We start from the raw sequence: 20,380 nt of genomic DNA, 5'->3' as shown, positions 1-20,380 counted from the left end.
ATTCAAAGAGGTATCTTGTTGTTGGAAACAACTGAAATACATCGCATTGTTCCTTTGTACCAGAAGACTATCCTTTAGATTTGCACTCCAACGAATGCAGTTTTCATCACTCAATCAAGAGTGATCATTACTTTCAGGAGACCAAATTTATTTTCAAGGATGTGCTTCCTCACATAGAACATTACAGCACAGGAAACTGGCCTTTTGGGCCTTCTAGTCTGTGCCGAAATATTATTCTGCCGAATTCCACTGACCTGCACTCAGACCTCCGTACCCCTCCCATCCATGCACCTGTCCAAATTTTTCTTAAATACAAAAATTGAGCCTACATTCACCATTTCAGCTAGCAGCTCGATCCACACTCCCACTATTCTCTGTGTGAGGAAGTTTCTCCCTAATGTTCCCCTGAACTCTTCCCCCTTTTACCCTTAACCCACGTTCTCTGGGATGCCTCTCACCTAACCTCAGTGGAAAATGTCTACCTGCATTTACTCTATCTATACTGCGCATTATTTTATATACTTCGATCAAATCTCCCCTCATTCTTCTACACTCCAGGGAATAAAGTCCTAACCTGTTTAGGCTTTCCTTGTAACTCAGTTCCTGAAGTCCCGCTAACATCCTAATGAATCTTCTCTGCACACTTTCAATCTTATTGATATCAGTCCTGCAGTTAGGTGACCAAAACTGCACAATCCAAGTCATGTACAACTTCACCACAACATCCCAACTCCTATACCTTGATGAAGGGCTCGAGTCGATGTAAAATACACTCTTTGACCTGCTGAGTTTCTTCAGCATTGCGTTTTTACCCCGACCTCGGTATCTACAGGCTTTTGTGTTTCACTCTCCTCTACACAATACTTTGATTTATGAAGGCCAATATAATATGCCAAATGCTCTCTTTACAGCCCTATCTATCCGTGACGCCACTTTCAGGGAATTATGTAAAGCATCTGCATTCCTATCTCCCACTGTCTACTGCATTTCTTAGTATCCTACCATTTACTGTGTATGCCCTACCTTGGTTTGTCTTTCCAAAAGGCAACACATCACATATGTATGTATTAAATTCCATCTGCCATAGGTCAGCCCATTAGTCCAGCTGCTCCAGATATCTCTGCAAACTTTGAAAGCCTTCCTCACTGCCCACTTGCTGATTCAATTTACCACTTTATCATCTAGGTCAATGCCATACACTTCGATGACAGAGAACAATGGTCCAAGCACTGATCTCCGAGGAACAACACTAGTTACAGGCCTCCAGTCTGAGAAGCAATCATCCACTACCACTCTCTGGCTTCTCCTGCAGAGCTAACGTCGAATTCAGTTTAGTACTTCACCAGGAATACTGAGCATTTGAACCTTCCTTACTAATCTCCCATGTGAAACCTTGTCAAAGGCCTTACTAAAGTCCATGTAGCCAACATCCATAGCCTTTCCTTCACTAATTTTCCTGGTAACATCCTCAAAGAACAAAGATTGGTTAAACATGATCTACCATGCACAGAGCTATGTTGACTATGCATAATCAGTCCCTGGCTATACAAATACTTGTATATTCAATCTCTTAGAACACCCTCCAAAACTTTGCCTACTAATGACATCAGGCTCACTGGTATACAACTTCCAGGGTTACCTTTGGAGCCTTTTTTAAACAACGGAACCACATGAGCTATCCTCCAATCCTCCAACACCTCACCAATAAGTGGCTGAGGACATTTTAAATATTTCTTCCAGTGCCCCTGCAATTTCTACATTAGCCTCACTCTATGTCCAAGGCAGGGTCGGTGCCAAAACAAGTCTTAGCGGGGGGCAATGGATGGGGCACAATCTGACACTTGAAGACCTGCTCAGCAGGGGCAGTTGGGGTGCCTACCATAAACCACCGCCGCCATCCATCCAAAGTAGCAAATGCACTGCTTATATTGCGTGAAGACTAGTGATACTAGAGATGTTAAGACTCTAATGCTGCGGGTGGAGATGGGGGGGGGGGCAATGGCCACAAGTGGGTGGGGGGGTCACCCACTTGGGGGTTGTTCGGGAGGGGCGATACCCACAAATGCTCCCCTCCCTCCAGCGCCAACCCTGGTCCAAGGGAATATCTTGTCAGGCCCTGGGGATTTATCCACCCTTATTTGTTTTAAGACTGAAAGCACCTCTTCCTCTTTAATATGTGCAAGTTCCATGACCTTCTGCTTTCCTCACTTCTCTTTGCCAGTTTTCTGAGTAAATACTGATGCAAAAAACTATTTAAAGTCTGCCCCATCTCCTCTGGCTCCATACATAGCTGACCACTCTAATCTTCATGTGGACCAATTATGTCCCTTACTGTTCTTTTGCTCTTAATATACCAAAGCTATCTCATGTCTTCTTTTTGCCTTCCTCATTTCCTTCTCAAATGTTTTCTTGAATTTTTTTTGACTTCACAAGTACCTCAGTTGCGCCATGTTGTCTATACCTGCTATACATCTCTCTCTTCTTCAACATATTCCCACTATCTCTCAAAAAAAGGTTCCCTATGCCTGTTAAGTTTGCCTTTAATCCTAAGAGGAACATACAAGCTCTGTACTCTCAAAATTTTGCCTTTGAAAAGCTTCCACAAACTGAACACATCTTTGCCAAAAAACAACTTGTTCCAATCCTAGTTTTTTGGATTCTTTCTCGTTTCCTCAAAATTAGCCCTCCTCCAGTTTAGAATCTCACCCGAGGACCAGACCAATCCTTATCCATAATAAAATTAATTATGAAAATGGCATTATGATTACTGGACCCAAAATGTTCCCCTACAAATACTTCTGTCACCTGTCGTATCTGGTTCTCTAATAGTAAATCCAACATTGCATTCTCTATAGTTGGTACTGCGATATTTTGATTTAGAAAACTTTCCTGAACACACTGAATGATCTCCAAGCCATCCAGCCATTTTATAGCATGGAAGTCCCAGTCAATACTTGGAAAATTAAAATCTGCTGCTAACACAACTTTGTTTCCTGCAATTGTCTACTATCTCTACAAACTTACTCCTCCAATTCTCGCTGACTATTGGATGGTCATACCTTTCTCGTTCCTCAGCATCAGTAGGCAAGCCCTCTGGTCTGTACTGTTTGAACACAGCTGTGATATTTTCCCTGACAAGCAATGCCACTCCTCCCCCTTTCACCCATCCACACTGTCCCCACCTATTGCATCTGAAGCAACAGAAGCCCAGAACATTGAGCTGCCAGTCCTGCTCCTCCCGCAACCAAGTTTTAGCAAGTCATAATTCCACTTACCAATCCACGCTCTAAGCAGGTCTGCCTTTCCTACAATACTCCTTGCATTGAAATAAATGCACCTGAGAACATTTCCACCACATACAACCATTTGATTTCTGACTCTACATGCAGTCTTCACATCATCTTTTTCCTCCTTCACTCCACTATCTGCTCTGGCACTCTGATTCCCATCCCCCTGCAAATTGAGTTTAAAATCCCCAGAGCAGCACTAGCAAACCTTCCCACAATGGTATTAGTTCCCCCTCCTGTTCAGATGCAAACTGTCCTGTTGGAACAGGTCCCACATTCCCTGGAAGAGAGCCCAGTGATTCAGAAACCTGAAGCCCTCTCTCCTGCACCATCTCTTTGGTCACATGTTAAGCTGCATCATTTCTAACCTCATTAGCACGTGGCACGGGTTGCATTCTTGAGATCACAACCCTGAAGGTCTTGTCCTTCAACCTAGCACTTTAACTCCCTGAACTCTCTTTGCAGGACCTCATCATCCTTCCTCCCTACATCATTGTTTATCTACATGAACCTCGACATATGGCTGCTCACTCTCCCTTTTTCTTATATTTCTTTTCTCTGTCACCAAGAACATCCTTAAAATCAATCTTTTTGGTCAAAATCTACAGTCTTTGTCCTTATGCATCTCAAAAGTAAGTGTCAAATTTTATTTGAAGGTGTTCTTTGGTGTTTATTGGTTACATCAATCTTCCATTCTGAACTGTGCATTTATGCCATAGTCAACATAGCATCAATGATAAGGAACAAGAAACAATCTGGAATTAGGCAAATTAAGCCTGGCACTTGATGCGCATGAAATATCAAGTGTAGGAGGTGGAATTAATCAATAAGATAGCATTCATACCTCTATAGAAGATTTGTGATGACAATTGTTTGGTTGTGAATTAGATCCCATGAAAATTCCATACTAAAGCTAAATTTATTTCACACTTGTCTATAATATTGTAGCATTTCACAACACCTTTCTAAAGCAAATAAATGGAGGACATCGCTCTATTCAATATTAATGACAAAGTATTGTAATCCACATCACACCATGAATTTGTGTTTATAGCTTAAACACAGTGGGTTGTAGCACAATTTACACGTGAAATGATTAACCAATTTCAAAAGCCCATTGATGCTAAATTCAAACAGAGTGTCTTTACATTTTAAGTTTTAATTCTATGATTCTTTATTCTAAATTATGTTATAAAAGGACAATGAGCATCATGGCACATCATCTGAACACGTAATATTCAAACCAAAGTCAGTGAACTCGTGGTACAAATCAGTACAAGGGGAGATCATTTCCGAAATGTGGTTGCAGAGTGGAGAATGGTTGGGAATTAAATAAGCAAGGGTATCAGGCAATTTGGAAGGATAAGCAAGAAGGTAAGGGGTAGCAATCTTAATTAAGGATGGGATTTGGGTGATAGTGAGAGACAATAGAAGATCCAAGGAGCACAATGTTGAATTCAACTGGGTAGAGATTAGGAACAGTAAAGGGGGGGTGGGGGAGTGAAATTACATGGGAGTTCAATATATATATTTTTAAAAGCAGTAAAGACTCCTTTATCATGTAGCCCTTTGATTTTAATGACATTGGGACATAATAGCTTGGGTAGAAATGAAGATGGTACAACCAAAAATTTATTCTGGTAGGTATTGATAAAACATGATCATCCAGAATTATTTTAATAATCAAGCAGCCATTCTCAACAGGGATGGGGCTACAGTGCATTGAAGGGGGGGGGGGGGGGCAATGACTGAAATCATAAAATATTTGGGTTTTTTTTTATGTAGTCAGCAGAAGAAGTATGGAAGGAATCAATTAAATTTGACTGCTTCACAGGGAAGGGTCCCATAAACTATGAGCAGAGTCCTAAGGGGACTATAGCCAAAAGAAGGTTGTGAATGGCTGATCTATATAGCAGCAAATAACAGCATTACAGTAGCACAGGCAATAAACCAAGAAATACCTGATGCATGCAAGGATGGAAAGGCAGCTGTCTTGGGGGGGGGGGGGGGGGGGTGCGGGGCTTTTAACGTACATAAAATGGGGAAACCAAGTTGATCGAGGCAGACTTGAGGAGGACTTCATGCACTCTTTACATGAAAAAATTCCCCCTCAAATCCCCTTCAAGCCTCCTCCTCCATCTTGTACTTAAGCCAGCTAGTTTCAGACATCCTACCATGGAGAAAAAAAGACATTGGTTATCTACCCTCTCTATGCCTCCATAATACCTTTATCATCTCACCTCTCAGCCTCCTTCACTCCAGGGAAAAAAAAAGGCCTATTACCCATTCAATCTTTCCTGATAACTCATGCTTTCCAATCCAGGCAACATCCTTGAGAACAAGTCAATGTGCTCCACTCACAGATCTTTAGCAAATGCATTTGAATCTGGAGCTTCAAGAATTGCAACTTAGTAAGTAAAGCTGTATCCTCAATCTTCGAGCAATGGATGATCAGTTATAGGAGTACTCTAAGTTAAAGTGCATGCCTGCCAATTGGTTATTTGGTAAAAATATCGTTGTAACAACCCTAATTTGTATACCGCTCATAAATTTACACAAAAAACAAATGCCTATCCCATCTGTTTCAAGCTTTGAACCCACTCTCCCCTGCTATGACATACCTTTTGGAGGTTGCAAAAGCCTGGAACCTTCAAATAAATGTCTTTTTTGAATTGGTAATATCACAGTGTCTTTGAGCTCGGCAATCACATGATCCAAGCCAGCAACATCATCCCATGTAACCTGTTGAAATTACATACAGAGATGAAGGCATTGTATTAACAATGACTGGTGGCATTGCAGCTATTGTAGTGAAATAACTTTCAGTGCAGCTGTACCAAAGGCACAGACAACCTTAACAGATATTTTTAATTTACATTCATTGTTTATTGACGATAGTACAACTCCAATGATCTGAAATCAGATTGTCCAAAATCCTCATATATCTGAAAATTTTCCGTAGCTCAAGTCACCTCACAGTTTGGAAAAAAATTAATCCGACATGAAATTAGAACAATTGTCCTCGTTTCAGGTCTTTCTTTCCAATTCTTCTTTAATTGACTTTTCTCCCCAACTCTCCCTCTCAAACTGTGTGCCACTGTCTCCCAGCTGCAAGCAGTCGGGCGAATTCCTTGTCCTGGCATCATCAAGGAGAGCGGCCTCCCGAGCAGGAGCAGGACTTCGGACTCCCGGGCAGGAGCGGAGACGTTGGGCTCCCGGGCAAGAGCGGAGACGTTGGGCTCCCGGGCAAGAGCGGGGACGTTGGGCTCCTGAGCAGGAGTGGGACCTCAAACTCAGTGGCGTTCCGTCCCATTCTCGACACAGTGGAGATCCTCGATGCTGACTCCAAACCCTCACCTCAGCCTACTAGCACACATGCACACCAGGGAGTCCGGTGTGTGAGTGCGGTAGGCTCAGCAAGGGAGAATTCGGAGTCAGGACTCGAGCGTCGGGAGCTCTGGTGACTGGGAAGACAGGAGCCCGCCAATTTGCCAGTGAGTATTCCACCAGCTCGGGAAGCCTTCCCAAAGATCAGTGGCAACGGTGCATACATGTTGGGGATCGGCTGCAGACAGCACTTTTTGATGAGAATTAAACATTATTTTAATGCTTAAAAAGCCTTCCCTTGGTGTTTGTTGTATCAATGTTTAAACAACAAGTGATTTGCTGTTGCTACTGGGCTGTTTTTAAAAAATGACCGGTTCTCCGAAAAACAGCTATCCAATATAGGCCTGGTCCCAACCCTTTCAGATAATCAGGGTTGCACTGTATTTAGCCATTTGTTATGTTTAAAGACTATCCAGTGAAGAGGATATAGAATGCCAATTCAAAAGCTAATTATAGTTAAAATGCATGGAAACATTCAATATTAACAGATAACAATTTCCTGTTAAATAATTTATAAAAATTTTTTAAATACTGTAGTAAAGGCATCTTTACAATGTATTCTTTGATCTTACTGATGATGGAATGTAATGGTTTGGGTAGAAAATGAAAATGGCACAACCAAAAATTTATTCTGATACTGATAAACCATGATACCATGATCATCCAGAATAATTATAATAATTTATAGCACCAAATAAACACCAGTGCTAATTTAATGCCATTTCCAATATATAAATGGAGTGTTGTAGCATGTAGCCTCTCCATCTGGAACCTGGTGGAAGTGTGGATTGTGGAAGATCATGTGGCCTCTCCATCTGGAACTTGGTGGAAGTGTGGATTGTGGAAGATCATGTGGCCTCTCCATCTGGAACCTGGTGGAAGTGTGGATTGTGGAAGATCATGTGGCCTCTCCACCTGGAACCTGGTGGAAATGTGGATTGTGGAGGGTCATGTGACCTTTCCAGCTGGAACCTAGTTGGAAGTCACCTCTCCTACCAATAATAATCTGTGAGGCTGTCGTGTGATTGGTCCAAGCACATCGAATGAATGGGCAGCCGTATGTGGAGCCTGCTCATCCTCGTTTACTGCTATCTCAAGACCATCACTGAAGTCCAGGCTGCAGGCCACAGGCTGCAATGGGCCCATTCCACATCCCAAGCTGTGGTCGCTGCTGGAAACCAGGTTCATTTGATATACTTGTTGTTGTCATTAATTTACTGTTCATTAGTGTGCTGTGCTTGTGGGTGGATGGGTATTGTGTGTTTAACCCTTGCATTCCCAATTGGGAGTTGAGATTGCTTAGCAGTGATTTACTTGTGCCTAATCAAGAGGGCATAAATAAATTACGAAAGTAAGCTTGCGGCAAACATAAAAACCAACTGCAAAAGCTTTAATAGATATGTCAAGAGGAAAAGATTGGTGAAATCCAGAGTAGGTCCCTTGCAGTCAGAATCAGGGGAATATATAATGGGGAATAAGGAAATGGTAGACCAATTAAATTCTTATTTTAGTTCTGTTTTCACAAGAGAGGATACAAATAACCTCCCAAGGATGTTGGGAAACATAAAGACTAATGCAAGGGAGGATCTGAAAGAAATCAGTATCTCTAAGGACATGGTCTTGGGGAAATTGAAGGGATTGAAGGCCGATAAATCCCAAGGGCCTGATAATCTACATCCTAGGGTACTTAAGGAAGTGGACATTCAGATAGCAGATGCTTTAAGAATTATTTTCCAGAACTCGATAGACTCAGGATCAGTACCCATGGATTGGAGGGTAGCTAATGTTACCCCACTATTTAAAAAGGGGGGTAGAGAATAAGGCTGGTGAGCCTTACATCAGTAGTGGGCAAAATGATGGAATCCATTATTAAGGATGTAATAGCGGAGCATATGACTAGCAGAGAAGGGATCGGACAGAGTCAACATGGATTTACAAAAGGTAAATCGTGTTTGACACATCTATTGGAATTCTTTGAGATGGTGACAGGTAAAATAGATGGGGGAGAGCCAGTGGATGTGGTGTTCCTGGACTTCCAAAAGGCCTTCGATAAGGTCCCACATAAACGACTGGCATGCAAGATCAAGGCTCATGGGATTGGGGGCAAGGTATTGATGTGGATTGAGAACTGGCTGGCAGATAGAAGACAGAGAGTTGGGATGAACAGCTCGTTTTCTGAGTGGCAGGCGGTGACCAGTGGGGTGCCACAGGGATCTGTACTGGGACTCCAGCTGTTCACAATTTACATTAATAATCTAGATGAGGGGATTGGATGTAATATCTCCAAATTTGCAGATGACACTAAGCTAGGAGGGGTTATGTGCACTGAAGAGGGGGTCAGGAAGCTCCAGTGTGATTTGGATAAATTGGGGGACTGGGCAGATACATGGCAAATACACTACAATGTGGATAAATGTGAGGTTATCCACTTTGGTAATACAAACCAGAGGGCAGATTACTATTTGAATGGCAATAGATTGGGAGATGGGGAAGTGCAGAGAGACCTAGGGGTTCTTGTGCACCAGTCACTGAAGGCGAGCATGCAGGTACAGCAGGCGGTTAAAAAGGCAAATGGTATGTTGGCCTTCATATCAAGAGGGTTTGAGTATAGGAATAAGGATACCTTACTGCAGCTGTACAGAGCCTTGGTGAGACCACACCTGCAGTATTGTGTGCAGTTTTGGTCGCCTTCTCTGAGGAAGGATGTTCTTGCAATGGAGGGAGTGCAAAGGTGATTCACCAGGCTGATACCTGGAATGGCAGGAATGACTTATGAGGAAAGATGGCGCAATTTGGGATTGGACTCGCTGGAGTTTAGAAGATTGAGAGGGGATCTCATAGAGACATATAAAATTCTGGCAGGACTGGACAGAATGGATGCAGAAGGGGTTTCCAATGGTGGGGGAGTCCAGAACCCGGGGCCATGGTTCAAGGATAATAGGCAAACCATTTAGGACCGAGATGAGGAGGAATTTCTTGACCCAGAGGGTGGTGAATCTGTGGAATTCATTGCCACAGAGGGCAGTAGAGGCAGGTTCATTGAATATATTTAAGAGGGAATTAGATATATTTCTTCAGTATAAGGGAATTAGGGGTTACGGAGAGAAGGCAGGGATGGGGTACTGAACTTTAAGATCAGCCATGATCTCATTGAATGGCGGAGCAGGCTCGAAGGCCTGAATGACCTACTCCTACTATCTTCTATGTTTCTAATGAACAGTTATTTGTGCATTGTATGTTAGTCTGCGATTGTGTGTCCTTTTGTGAGCTTCCCTCCCCCACCCCGTGCATAAATAAAGACAACTGTTTGTTGATAACACATGTCCAGCCTTGATTCTCTTTGATCCTATCAATCCTATTCTGCACACAAGGTAATGCTGAAACTATTAAGTGTATATTTAAGAGGAACAAAATAGGAGACAGTATAAAGAACCATTTTATTACTCTAGCTTCATTGTTTACTAAAGGCAACTTAACATGCATCATGTGAATAAAGAATGGAGACAGCAGTTCTACTATTTACAGCTTCTCAATTGGCAGCATTATTACTGCCGCAAAATGGTTCTCAGTAGAACGCTAAATACATTACCGACAGGAAAATAAAGGGACTGTTGGGTGATTAACTAAAACTATTAATTAAATCAATTTCAGAATATACTCTGATGCACCATTAATTACTCCGGAGACTATTGTGGAGAAACCAATAGGCTTTAATTCACTTGAGAACATAGCATATCCTTACGGTTTCGCTGCCCTGCACTGAGTTGCTGGGGGCTGTGGAATAGCCACCTTTATACAGGAGCCTGTGGGGAGGGGGCCACAGGTACAACCAGCCAATAGGCATGCTTGACCAGATAATTATACATTTTTTTGTGGATTACCACATACTCCATTATAGATCCCAAAGTTTTTTAACGAGGAACCACATCCAGGAATTAATGAGTGAAAGCACTAGAATTTACTGCAATGACTCATTACTAAATCACTCACTCCATAAATAAGAGAGCAGTTTTATGCATATCATGAGAACCAATTTTGTAACTATTGACTTAGTTAATAGTTCGTTAAAGTTGTTAGTTAAAGCAAACAACTTTCTACTTAATTAAGAGCTACATATTCTAAATTCTGAAGTACAATTTTTTGGAAGCCATGTTTTATACATATAACTTATCCTCACTTTTTCCATTTTTTTTCCATATTAAGCTGAAAAAATAGAAATCAAAGCAAGACAAAACAGTGGAAAATCAGAGCTAAATTTTGGACAGCTTTTTAAAAAAAAAACGTGTATCCTTTCCCTCAACTCTGAGTGATTCAAAACCTTCAATTCAAATACTGATGGGTTTAAAATAAATTTTAAAATAAATTTTTCATTTATCGCGCTTTTCAAGATGACAATATGTGAAATACTATGGAAGTTTTAACACATAATTGCTGTATATTTGAATTGGATAAAAGTATCTTCAGTTCCTTCATCAAAGTCTTTTATACAAACTGTAAAAGACGAGACGAGAGGAACCAGCACCTGTGGAATCCAAACAGAAATCCCAACTTTGTTTCTCATCATCCAGCCAGTTTTTTAAAAATTCATGTCAATATGTTACTTATTAGACCATGGGCTTTTGTTTTCTGCAATAATCTCATCAAATACGTGGTGGAAACCTATTTCCACAGCTTCCCTTTTATCTGTAGCACATGTAATTTCTTCAAAGAATTCTAGTTAATTTCCACTCACTAAACTCTACCTCCACTTATCTAACGTACTGTCAAAATGCAAAAATCATAAAATAAACTCAATGAACAGCACGATTCTAATCCAAAATAAATTGTTCAGAGAAGTTGCCATCCCTTTTAATAGAGAAAAGATTTTAATGGGGATTAAATCTTGTACTGATTTATGTCCCTAAACAATGATTGTACTGATCAGTTCCAAGGGTTCTTTTGGAAGAACAGCGTCGGTTGAATGAATGTTTCCTCCATGATATTAGCATATCAAAAATGTATTTTTAAAGGATAGCCATTTCCAAACTTGAAGTGTAAAGGATCATTATTCTCCATTGAATGTACTCAGTCCACACACAACTCCCAGACCTTTCAACACTGGTTGACAAGACCTGGTAAGGTTAAATTGGCCTTAACCTTTAATTAAGATAATAATTCATTTAAATCGCCATCTTAAAAAAAAGGTTACTATATGAAAAATATCATTTTATTGCAAATGTAACAGTTCACAGCTAATACAAGAAATACCTTCACTATTCTGATCACTTCTTATTTTCCAATACAAAAACACCCAATATTATTAAAGCAGGTCTTACCTGCATACTCAATGGGTCCACAAGGTGGGCTGCAATACTCATCTCATATTCTGAAAGCTTGACATTTTTTACACCAATCTGCTTCATGAGTCTCTCTGCCTAAAATCAATGAATAATTAATTTAAATTATAATTGAAACCAAAAGCATACTCACAACTGTACCCAAAGACTGATTTATTCTCACATTACAACATTAAAGAGCAAGCACTGAATTTTTAAATTCACAGATAATGACATCATTACCAACTCCTCAATTAATAAAAGCAAAGAACAAATTGAATTACGACAAAAAAAGCATAATCCTTGGCTTCATGTTCACTTCCTGCAAGATTCCCACAATTGCACTCACATTTTGCGGGTACACCAATAACAGAGCACATTGCAGTTGCAGACATCCTGCAAGATAGAGTGATTTGCAAGCAGTGATGGGACTTTAGTTTGCATAAACTGTGGCTCATCCCTTAACTTGCATTTCCAGATACTTGATAATGTCTCAAAAACATCCATGGCATTTAGAAATGGTTGAATATATTTGATTGAAAATGTTTAAAATACTTACAATATTAATCTTCAATTAATATTTTAATGAATACAAACCATCACTGGATGGCTTGGAGTTTGTCAACTGTGTTTAGGAAAGTTTTCTATATCAATATATAGCGGTACCAATGAAAGAGGATGCAATACTTGATCTCCTATTAGGGAACCAGACAGCTCAGGTGACAGAAGTATGTGTTGGCGAACATTTTGGCTCCAGTGACCATAATGTCATTAGTTTCAAGTTATAGTAATTACAGATAAGGATAGGTCTGGTCCTCCAGTTGAGATTCTAAATCAGAGAAAGGCCAATTTTGGAAATGAGAAAGGATCTAGGAAGAATGGATCGGGGTGAGTTGTTTTCTGGCAAGGATATGTTCAGTAAATGGAAGGCCTTCAAAGGCAAAATTTTGAGAGAGTTGCATGCTCCCATCAGGATTAAAACCAAAGTTAACAGACATAGGGAACCTCAGTTTTTAAGGGATATTGGCAATCTGGTTAAGAAGAAGAGAAAAATGTATAGCAGGTATAGGCAACAAGGAGCAAATGAGGTACTAGAAGAGTATAGAAAATGTCAGAAAATATTTAAGGAAATCAGGAAGGCAAAAAGAAGACATGAAGTTGCTTTGGCAGATAATGTGAAGTTAAACCCAAAGGTTTTCTACAAGTACGTTCAGAGTATTGGTCCCCTAGAAGATCAGAGTGGTCCTCTATGTGAGGAGCCTCACTAGATGGGGGAGATCTTAAAACAGTTTTTTTTTACATCATTCACTCAGTTAACTGCCATAGTGTATAAGGAAAGAAGGGAAACAAGCAGTAGTGACAGAGAGATTAAAGAGGAGGAAGTACTTGCTGTCTTACAGGGAATAAAGGTAAATAATCCCCTCAGGCCTGACATGATATTCCCTCAGACCTTGAGGGAGACTAGTGTAGAAATTGCAGGGGCCCTGGCAGAAATATTTAAAATGTCCTGAGGCATGGGTAAGGTGCCAGAGAATTTGAGGGTAGCTCATATTATACCGTTGTTTAAAAAAGTCTCCAAAAGAATTACAGGCTGCTAAGCCTGACATCAGTGGTAGATAAAATTAATCATGCATAATTATAATATAATTAAGCTATACGTCCAGCACAGTGTGAGCCCTTCAGCTCCTGTTGTTGTTGTGCTGACCTAGATAAATCTTTATAAGGGACCGTGGGAAAGTGTGAGCAATAAATAGCAATAGCAGGCCATTTTTAAGCAGCATGGGAAAATTGGTAGCACTATAGCGCACAATTTATAAAGACTGTGGGGGAAAAAAGTAATGGCGGACCTGACTTCCCAGAATTCTGTGCGGCAGAGAAACCCCCTCTATGAATGCTCCATGTATGCAGCCAGTTGTTTGAATTCCAGATAACGGGGATTATATCATGTTGTTTAGATCGGTGGTTCTCAGATTTTCAATCTTAAACCCACCTTGCTTCCAACCTAACATGCCATGGCCCACTAGTGCCATTGACTGAACAATATTTTCAAGTCAAAGGCAAAGAAAATCATTTTCATCTAATTTTTAAAAATTTATTTAACATTTTTAAAGACCCACATGGAAACATGCGGCGGTCCACCAGTGGGCTATGGCCCAATGGATGAAAACCAATGGTTTAGACCTGTGGTTTTCACACTTTTTCTTTCCACTCACATACCACCTTGAGTAATCCCTTATAATCACAGATCACCTAAATAAAATTTCATCTGAACAATCCCTTTAACCATTGAAGTGACAGTCCTTCATTCCTGATTATCCCCTTTCTTATAGTGCACATATAGTTTGTTTGTTCAATGCCATGCACTCTCTTTCAAATTATCCAAACTGATTGGACAATGCAGTAATAAACCAAACATATTCAAAATGCATTGAAATAATCACTCATATTTAAGCACAATTTTAATCCTTAAAAAGCGATTCACTATCTTTAGCCATAACCCCTACACTAAACTAAAAGAAGATATTGAAATTTGTTTTTTTCTTGTGTTATGAAGATACCAAATAACCTTATCATGAAGAAGGTAACTCTCTGTTCACTGTAAATTTGGAAGAGCACTGAAATCTGTACAGCTTTGGCAATAGGCCTCAAAATACAAAATGCACTCATTCTCTGCAAAATCAACTGGCTTCTTGGTTTTCATGTCTTTTGTAAAGCTATCATTATATTTTTCCAGATGTTTCTTTATGTGGATTGATTTTCTTGTCTAGATCAGTTATGAATGGGTCGCAAACTCCGTATCTCTTTTTGAAAGATAGGTTAGGCTCACTTCCCCTTCAAGGTAAATTTACACAATGGTACCAAGTATAAACAAAAATCTTAATTTGTCAATTAATTTTAATCAACTGGGATTGTGAGTACTTTAATATTTTTTACTTTTTAAAAAAAAAATTACCTGGTAAAGGCCATTTCGGTCCACAAGTCTGTGCTACCCAATTAACCTACACGCCAAGTACGTTTCAAATGGTGGGGGAAACCGGAGCACCTGGGGGAAACCCACGCAGACACGGAGAAAAAGTATAAACTCTTTAGAGACAGAGCGGTCCTGATTGCTGGCGCTGTAAAGGCATTGTGCTAACTGCTACACCAAACATGGCGCCCTGGAAATGCATCTCCAGTCTTTGAAGAAGAAATGATCACATCTCAATCCTATTTAATTCAGCACATACATTAACCAGTGAGTAAAACAGATAATCACAAATCAATTTTGACCTGGATCACTGTAAATAAACAGTAATGTACAGAGAGCCAATCCTCTTGCTCCTGACCTACTTGTGTTAGTTAAAGCTTATCTATTTCTTTCTAAAAATTGCATTTTGCTCTTTTTAAACTTTTAAATAATTGAGGATCTCTACCACCCCGCAAACAGCATCTTTCAGCTACTCCTATCGGTAAAGAGATACAGGAGTATCAGGGCCAGAACCACCAGGCTTCTTCCCATGGGCAGTGAGAATGCTGAATGACCAAAGGAACTGATCACACCAACTGAGCTAAAACAATATATCTATATCTATATGAATACTTGTCCAGCATATGTATTGTTTGCCTGTATGTGTGTTATGTCTGGTTGTATGTCTGCATGCTTTGCACAGAGAACGAATGCTGTTTCATTGGATAATACTGGTACAACTTGGATGATAATAAACAGCTTGACTTAAATTCTGAGATGAACATGGTGAAATATACATTGCATCCATTAAAAAACCCTGTGTAGGGCAAATACTTCATGACATTGGAAATTTGGTGCTATATCTTCAATCTATTTCTGGTTAGTTGATGGCTCTGTTGTGCACATTTATGAATAAGTTTCCTAGTGTTACTCATTTCATTATACAATTGTGGAGGCCAATGGCCATCAAGCCGGCGCTCCGGGTGGCAAGTGCAACCAAAGGCCAGCAGCCCGCACAGTGGCACTGGCCCCAACAAGCGGACTGGCGGGTGAACGGCAAGGGGAGCTTAAAGGCTCTGGCCTTAATGGTTCTGGCCTTAAGGCGCAGCCAACAGACAGGGACAGCGAGCTGGGTAGAACGGCATTGTTATGCAGGAAAGTACCCACGTGCGGGAAACCCATGCATTGTGACATCATGCAAGGGGTGTTGTGACAACAGTGCAAGTATAAAAGTCGGGCCTGACCCCTAATAAAACTCAGAGCTTAACCCTAACCCTAACCCTACGTGCGTGACTTCTTTCGAGTAGCGCCCAGCTACACAATATTAACCAACTGCCCCGGGCAACATCAAGGGTAATTTAAAAAAAGGCACAAGTATTTCAATTGATGAATATTCTTCTCATTCCATCAATGCATGTTAAATTTATCTCACAGCTGACAATAACACATCTTCTAGACTTCAAGTAAATGCAAAAATGAGAAAAGGCTAAAAATATTCTTATTTGTCATTATTTTGAATATTATCATACAGCAAAGAAAAGAGCTCTTTTGGCCAACTTCGTTCTTACAGTCTACAATACCTATTTGGTCTGTGTGCATTAAAATTTAAAAAACATGAACCAACCTGTTTCTGTGCTTCTACTTTTTGTTTCCTTGTAGGATCAATGGCATCTACCATCCATTTGATAGTGTAGTAAGTTACTGCACCAAATATTGTCAGGCGAAAGATCAAACCAACTATTTCATTCCGTGTCAAAGGACGGGCCAAAGATTCTGTTGGGATGTCTTTTAAGACCATCTTTGCTGCAAGATAAATGATGAAGAGGGAATAAGAAAATTAAATGGTGACAATCAGTTTTCCAGCTATCATTCTTGAAGCTGTACATCACAGAAACAGGGACTTCAGCCAAACTCATCCAGGCCAACAATTTGCTGGATTTAAGAATAGCCTTACTAGTTAAGATGAAGAACGACTGGGAACAGGATTTGAATTTATCATTTTCAGATGAGGTGTGGGACTCTATTTGTCATCTGATTAATACTATCTCCTTATGTGCACATTATTTGTTGTAATTTAAAGTGGTCCATAGAGTACATATGTCTAAAGTTAAATGATCTCGTTTTTATTTAGATACAATTCTCTGTGACAAATGCAGAATTTTTAATGCTTCATTGGTTCACGCGCTCTGGACTTGCCCTAGTCTCAAAAAGAGATCTTTCAAATTTTATCAGTGATTCTGAAGGTCAAATTAGAACATTCCTCTTTAATTGTATTCAGATAATTTCAAGATGATTATGTTTTACTGACTCAAAACCAAATGTTATCCTTTACTTCATTGATACTCAGACATGCAATTTTGATTAAATGGAAAGATAATACTCCACCTACAGATACACAATGGTTAAATGAGATAATGTCTTATCTAAGTCTAGAAAAGAAATAGATATTAAAGGTTCAAATATTAACTTCCAAAAAGATGTGGGCCCATTTATGGATAATAGGGTCTTTAGAGCTGTCAGGTTCGGGGTTGGCGTCACTTGATTTCCATGCACCTCTGTGAGTTCACCCCTCAGCTTTCTATGTTGCAGTGAGAACAAATCCATCCTATCCCATAGGAATACAGCCCTCCATTCCAGGCTTGTCTGCGCTCCTTCTAATGCCGCTACATCATTGAAGAATACAGCCTGTCCAATGATTTCTTCAGCTGCATCTAAACAACTTGAACATTTCACATCTCAACCGAAGAAGGCAAGGATGCTGAAAATCTCTTTCAATATCTCATACTGTGATATCATTTTCAAAAGCCTGTATGTGTGTTATGTCTGGTTGTATGTCTGCATGCTTTGCACAAAGAACGAATGCTGTTTCGTTGGATAATACTGGTACAATTTGGATGATAATAAACAGCTTGACTTAAATTCTGAGATGAACATGGTGAAATATACATTGCATCCATTAAAAAACCCTGTGTAGGGCAAATACTTCATGACACCCCTAAGATTCCTGCGACATCTTAGTTGCATGATTAATGATTGGGGATGGGGGGGCTTAAGAAAAACAATTCAAAGTGAAAGTCAATTTTCAAGGTATTAATCAGAGGTGTACAGCACACAACTCCTGAGGTCCATCAAGTTTGTACTTGATGCCAAAAAATATTTCACATCACATTTGTATGGATTAAATTCCATCTGCCACTCTGGCATTCAACTTTCCAAGTAATCTTTGGCCCTCTGAATCCTTTCATATTGATCTTCACCATTAACTTTTACATTTATTGTATACAAAAATTAAAATAAAGTTAAAAACTTTGGGCACAGTCAGGAAGTGCAAATTGGAAGGGGAATTCATTACTTTATTAATTCCAACATCAAAGGTCTAGTGAAGCAAATTCCCCAGTAAATTTACATTTGGTTGATATAGTACTTCATGTATATTATACCCAAAGATCTAAACTTTATTTTAATTCCAAAGTCTGTATTTTAAAGGTCTAGTCCTTTGAAACCACTCATTTCCCTAACAAAATAAATCCGAGCATTATGATCCAATTAGCTTAATAACAACATCATCAAGTAAGTGGCAATAGGAAATTATAAATTGGCATATTTTACCTTTCAAATATGTCAAAAAATATTTTTTCCTAAAAATCACCATAAAACAAAATATCACCACCCTAGACTTGATGGCAAGACCTAATCCCATACAAGAGGATCCCCAGCCCACACGACCAACCAGTACTTCCCACTCCCACACCTCCACCAAGAAAGGCCGAAAGGTAGACCGCACTCCCCATCCCTATACCACTACTGAGGAGGTCCAGAAGGCAACAGGAGCCACAAAAAATTTTGGACTTATGAACTGACAAACAAGGGAAGGAGGACAAGGGCGGGGAAATAACATTTTTTTTTAAGGGGGGGTGAATGCTGGTGACCTTGTCTATAAAGCAGTCCAGAGCTACAGTCTAGCCTTCCAGGTTCGTCTTGCAGAGAGACAAGACCTCTTAGTGTACATATTAGTTTATTAAAGCTGTCTTATACTCACACTGCTGGTATGGTTATTGTCAATACAATTTAATATATGAATATAACTAGAAAAAAAATGGGTATATGATCTCTGGTGTTTGATAAAAGGCATCATTCAAAAGGTTGTTGAATGAGGGAGGCCACATTCCAGCACAACTAAACAGCTGGAGAAGGGAGAGAATAAAGTGTAAAAAAATCTATCATTTACATGTCAGCAGACTGCTGCAAGGAGGATAACACAGGAATCCGTGTTTTAAGTTTTTCATATTTATATTTGCACTGAGATGAAAAAATTGATAGGAAGAAGTGGAAAGCAACACAGTTTCCAAATATAAGAAACCATCAAATGCTGGTGCAGAGTTGGAGCGAGCTTATCTGCAGATATAACAAAATATCTGGAAGAGATTTGGTCTTTATTTCAAGAGTTTGGAAAACAAAAGTACATTTGTGCCGATTATACTGGGCTTGGTGAAACTTCAATTGTACTGCAAGTAATTATATTCCTAGCTTCCAAAAAAAAGGTGCATCTTGTCAGTGAAGTGCAAGTTCACCAGGTTGACTCCTTGGAAGTCTTATAAAGAGATGTAGGAGATTAGTCTATACTTACTGGAATTTAAAAGTATTAGTAGATCCTCATTAATATACAAATGACTGAGAGGCTGCTTGCTTGTGTTAAAGAAACTGAAAATTGTGGGTCTTATCTACTGAGGATAAGAACAAGAGATTTCCTGATGGAGAACTTTGGATTTTTTTTTAATCCCAGAGGGCTATAATGCCCAAATGCTGATTATATTTGAGACCAAGATTGCAGATCTTTGCTATTCATGATCTGCGTGGGTTTTCCCCGGTGGTTCCGGTTTCCTCCCACCATTTGAAACATACAAGGGGTGTAGGTTAATTAGGTGGCATGGACTCTTGGGCCAAAATGAATAGTTACCATACTATATGTCAAAATACAAATTTATACCTGAGATTATGCATATCAGATAGCAATGTACACTAAAGGATTTGAATCAAACATGCACTTATTGAATGATGGAGTAGGTTTGAGACACCATATAACTGAACCCTGACTCCCACAGCTACTTGACTATATCTCCTCCCACCCTGCCTCTTACAACAATGCCTCTTACAACAGTTTCTCTGCTTCATCTCTCAAGATGAGGCCTTCCACTCTAGGATAAAATGTTCCTTTTCAGGAAATGCTGCTTTCACTCTACTGTGGTCAATAGAGCAGTTTCCTACATTTCCATTACTCAGAGTCTCACCCTCAAGCTCTCTCTAAACAGAAAACAGCTAGAGGGTTCCTCCTTGTTCACACCATTCACCTGACCAACATCTACATTCAGTGCAAAATAGCCCTCAAAAATATTACCCTGGAAGTATATTATGTGCTATAAAGAGTAGAGATGTTATCACAGAGA

At 39.8% G+C, this 20,380-nt stretch overlaps 1 protein-coding gene across 4 annotated transcripts in view; it reads right to left on the bottom strand.

Annotated features, from left to right (window-relative positions):
* Positions 1–20,380, bottom strand: part of atad1b (ATPase family AAA domain containing 1b) — a 65,107-nt gene that overhangs the window by 19,079 nt on the left and 25,648 nt on the right. For all 4 annotated transcript variants that reach the window (XM_069900647.1, XM_069900650.1, XM_069900649.1 and 1 more), the window contains 3 exons: positions 16,561–16,739; positions 11,990–12,088; positions 5,909–6,029 (listed from right to left, as the gene is read on the bottom strand). In XM_069900647.1, coding sequence (XP_069756748.1) covers positions 5,909–6,029; positions 11,990–12,088; positions 16,561–16,739 — 399 coding nt within the window. The remainder of the gene's footprint in view (positions 1–5,908; positions 6,030–11,989; positions 12,089–16,560; positions 16,740–20,380) is intronic.

Source organism: Narcine bancroftii, chromosome 10 (genome assembly GCF_036971445.1).
Source record: "Narcine bancroftii isolate sNarBan1 chromosome 10, sNarBan1.hap1, whole genome shotgun sequence".
NCBI lineage: Eukaryota > Metazoa > Chordata > Chondrichthyes > Torpediniformes > Narcinidae > Narcine > Narcine bancroftii.
This window is presented reverse-complemented; position numbering and strand designations above follow the sequence as displayed.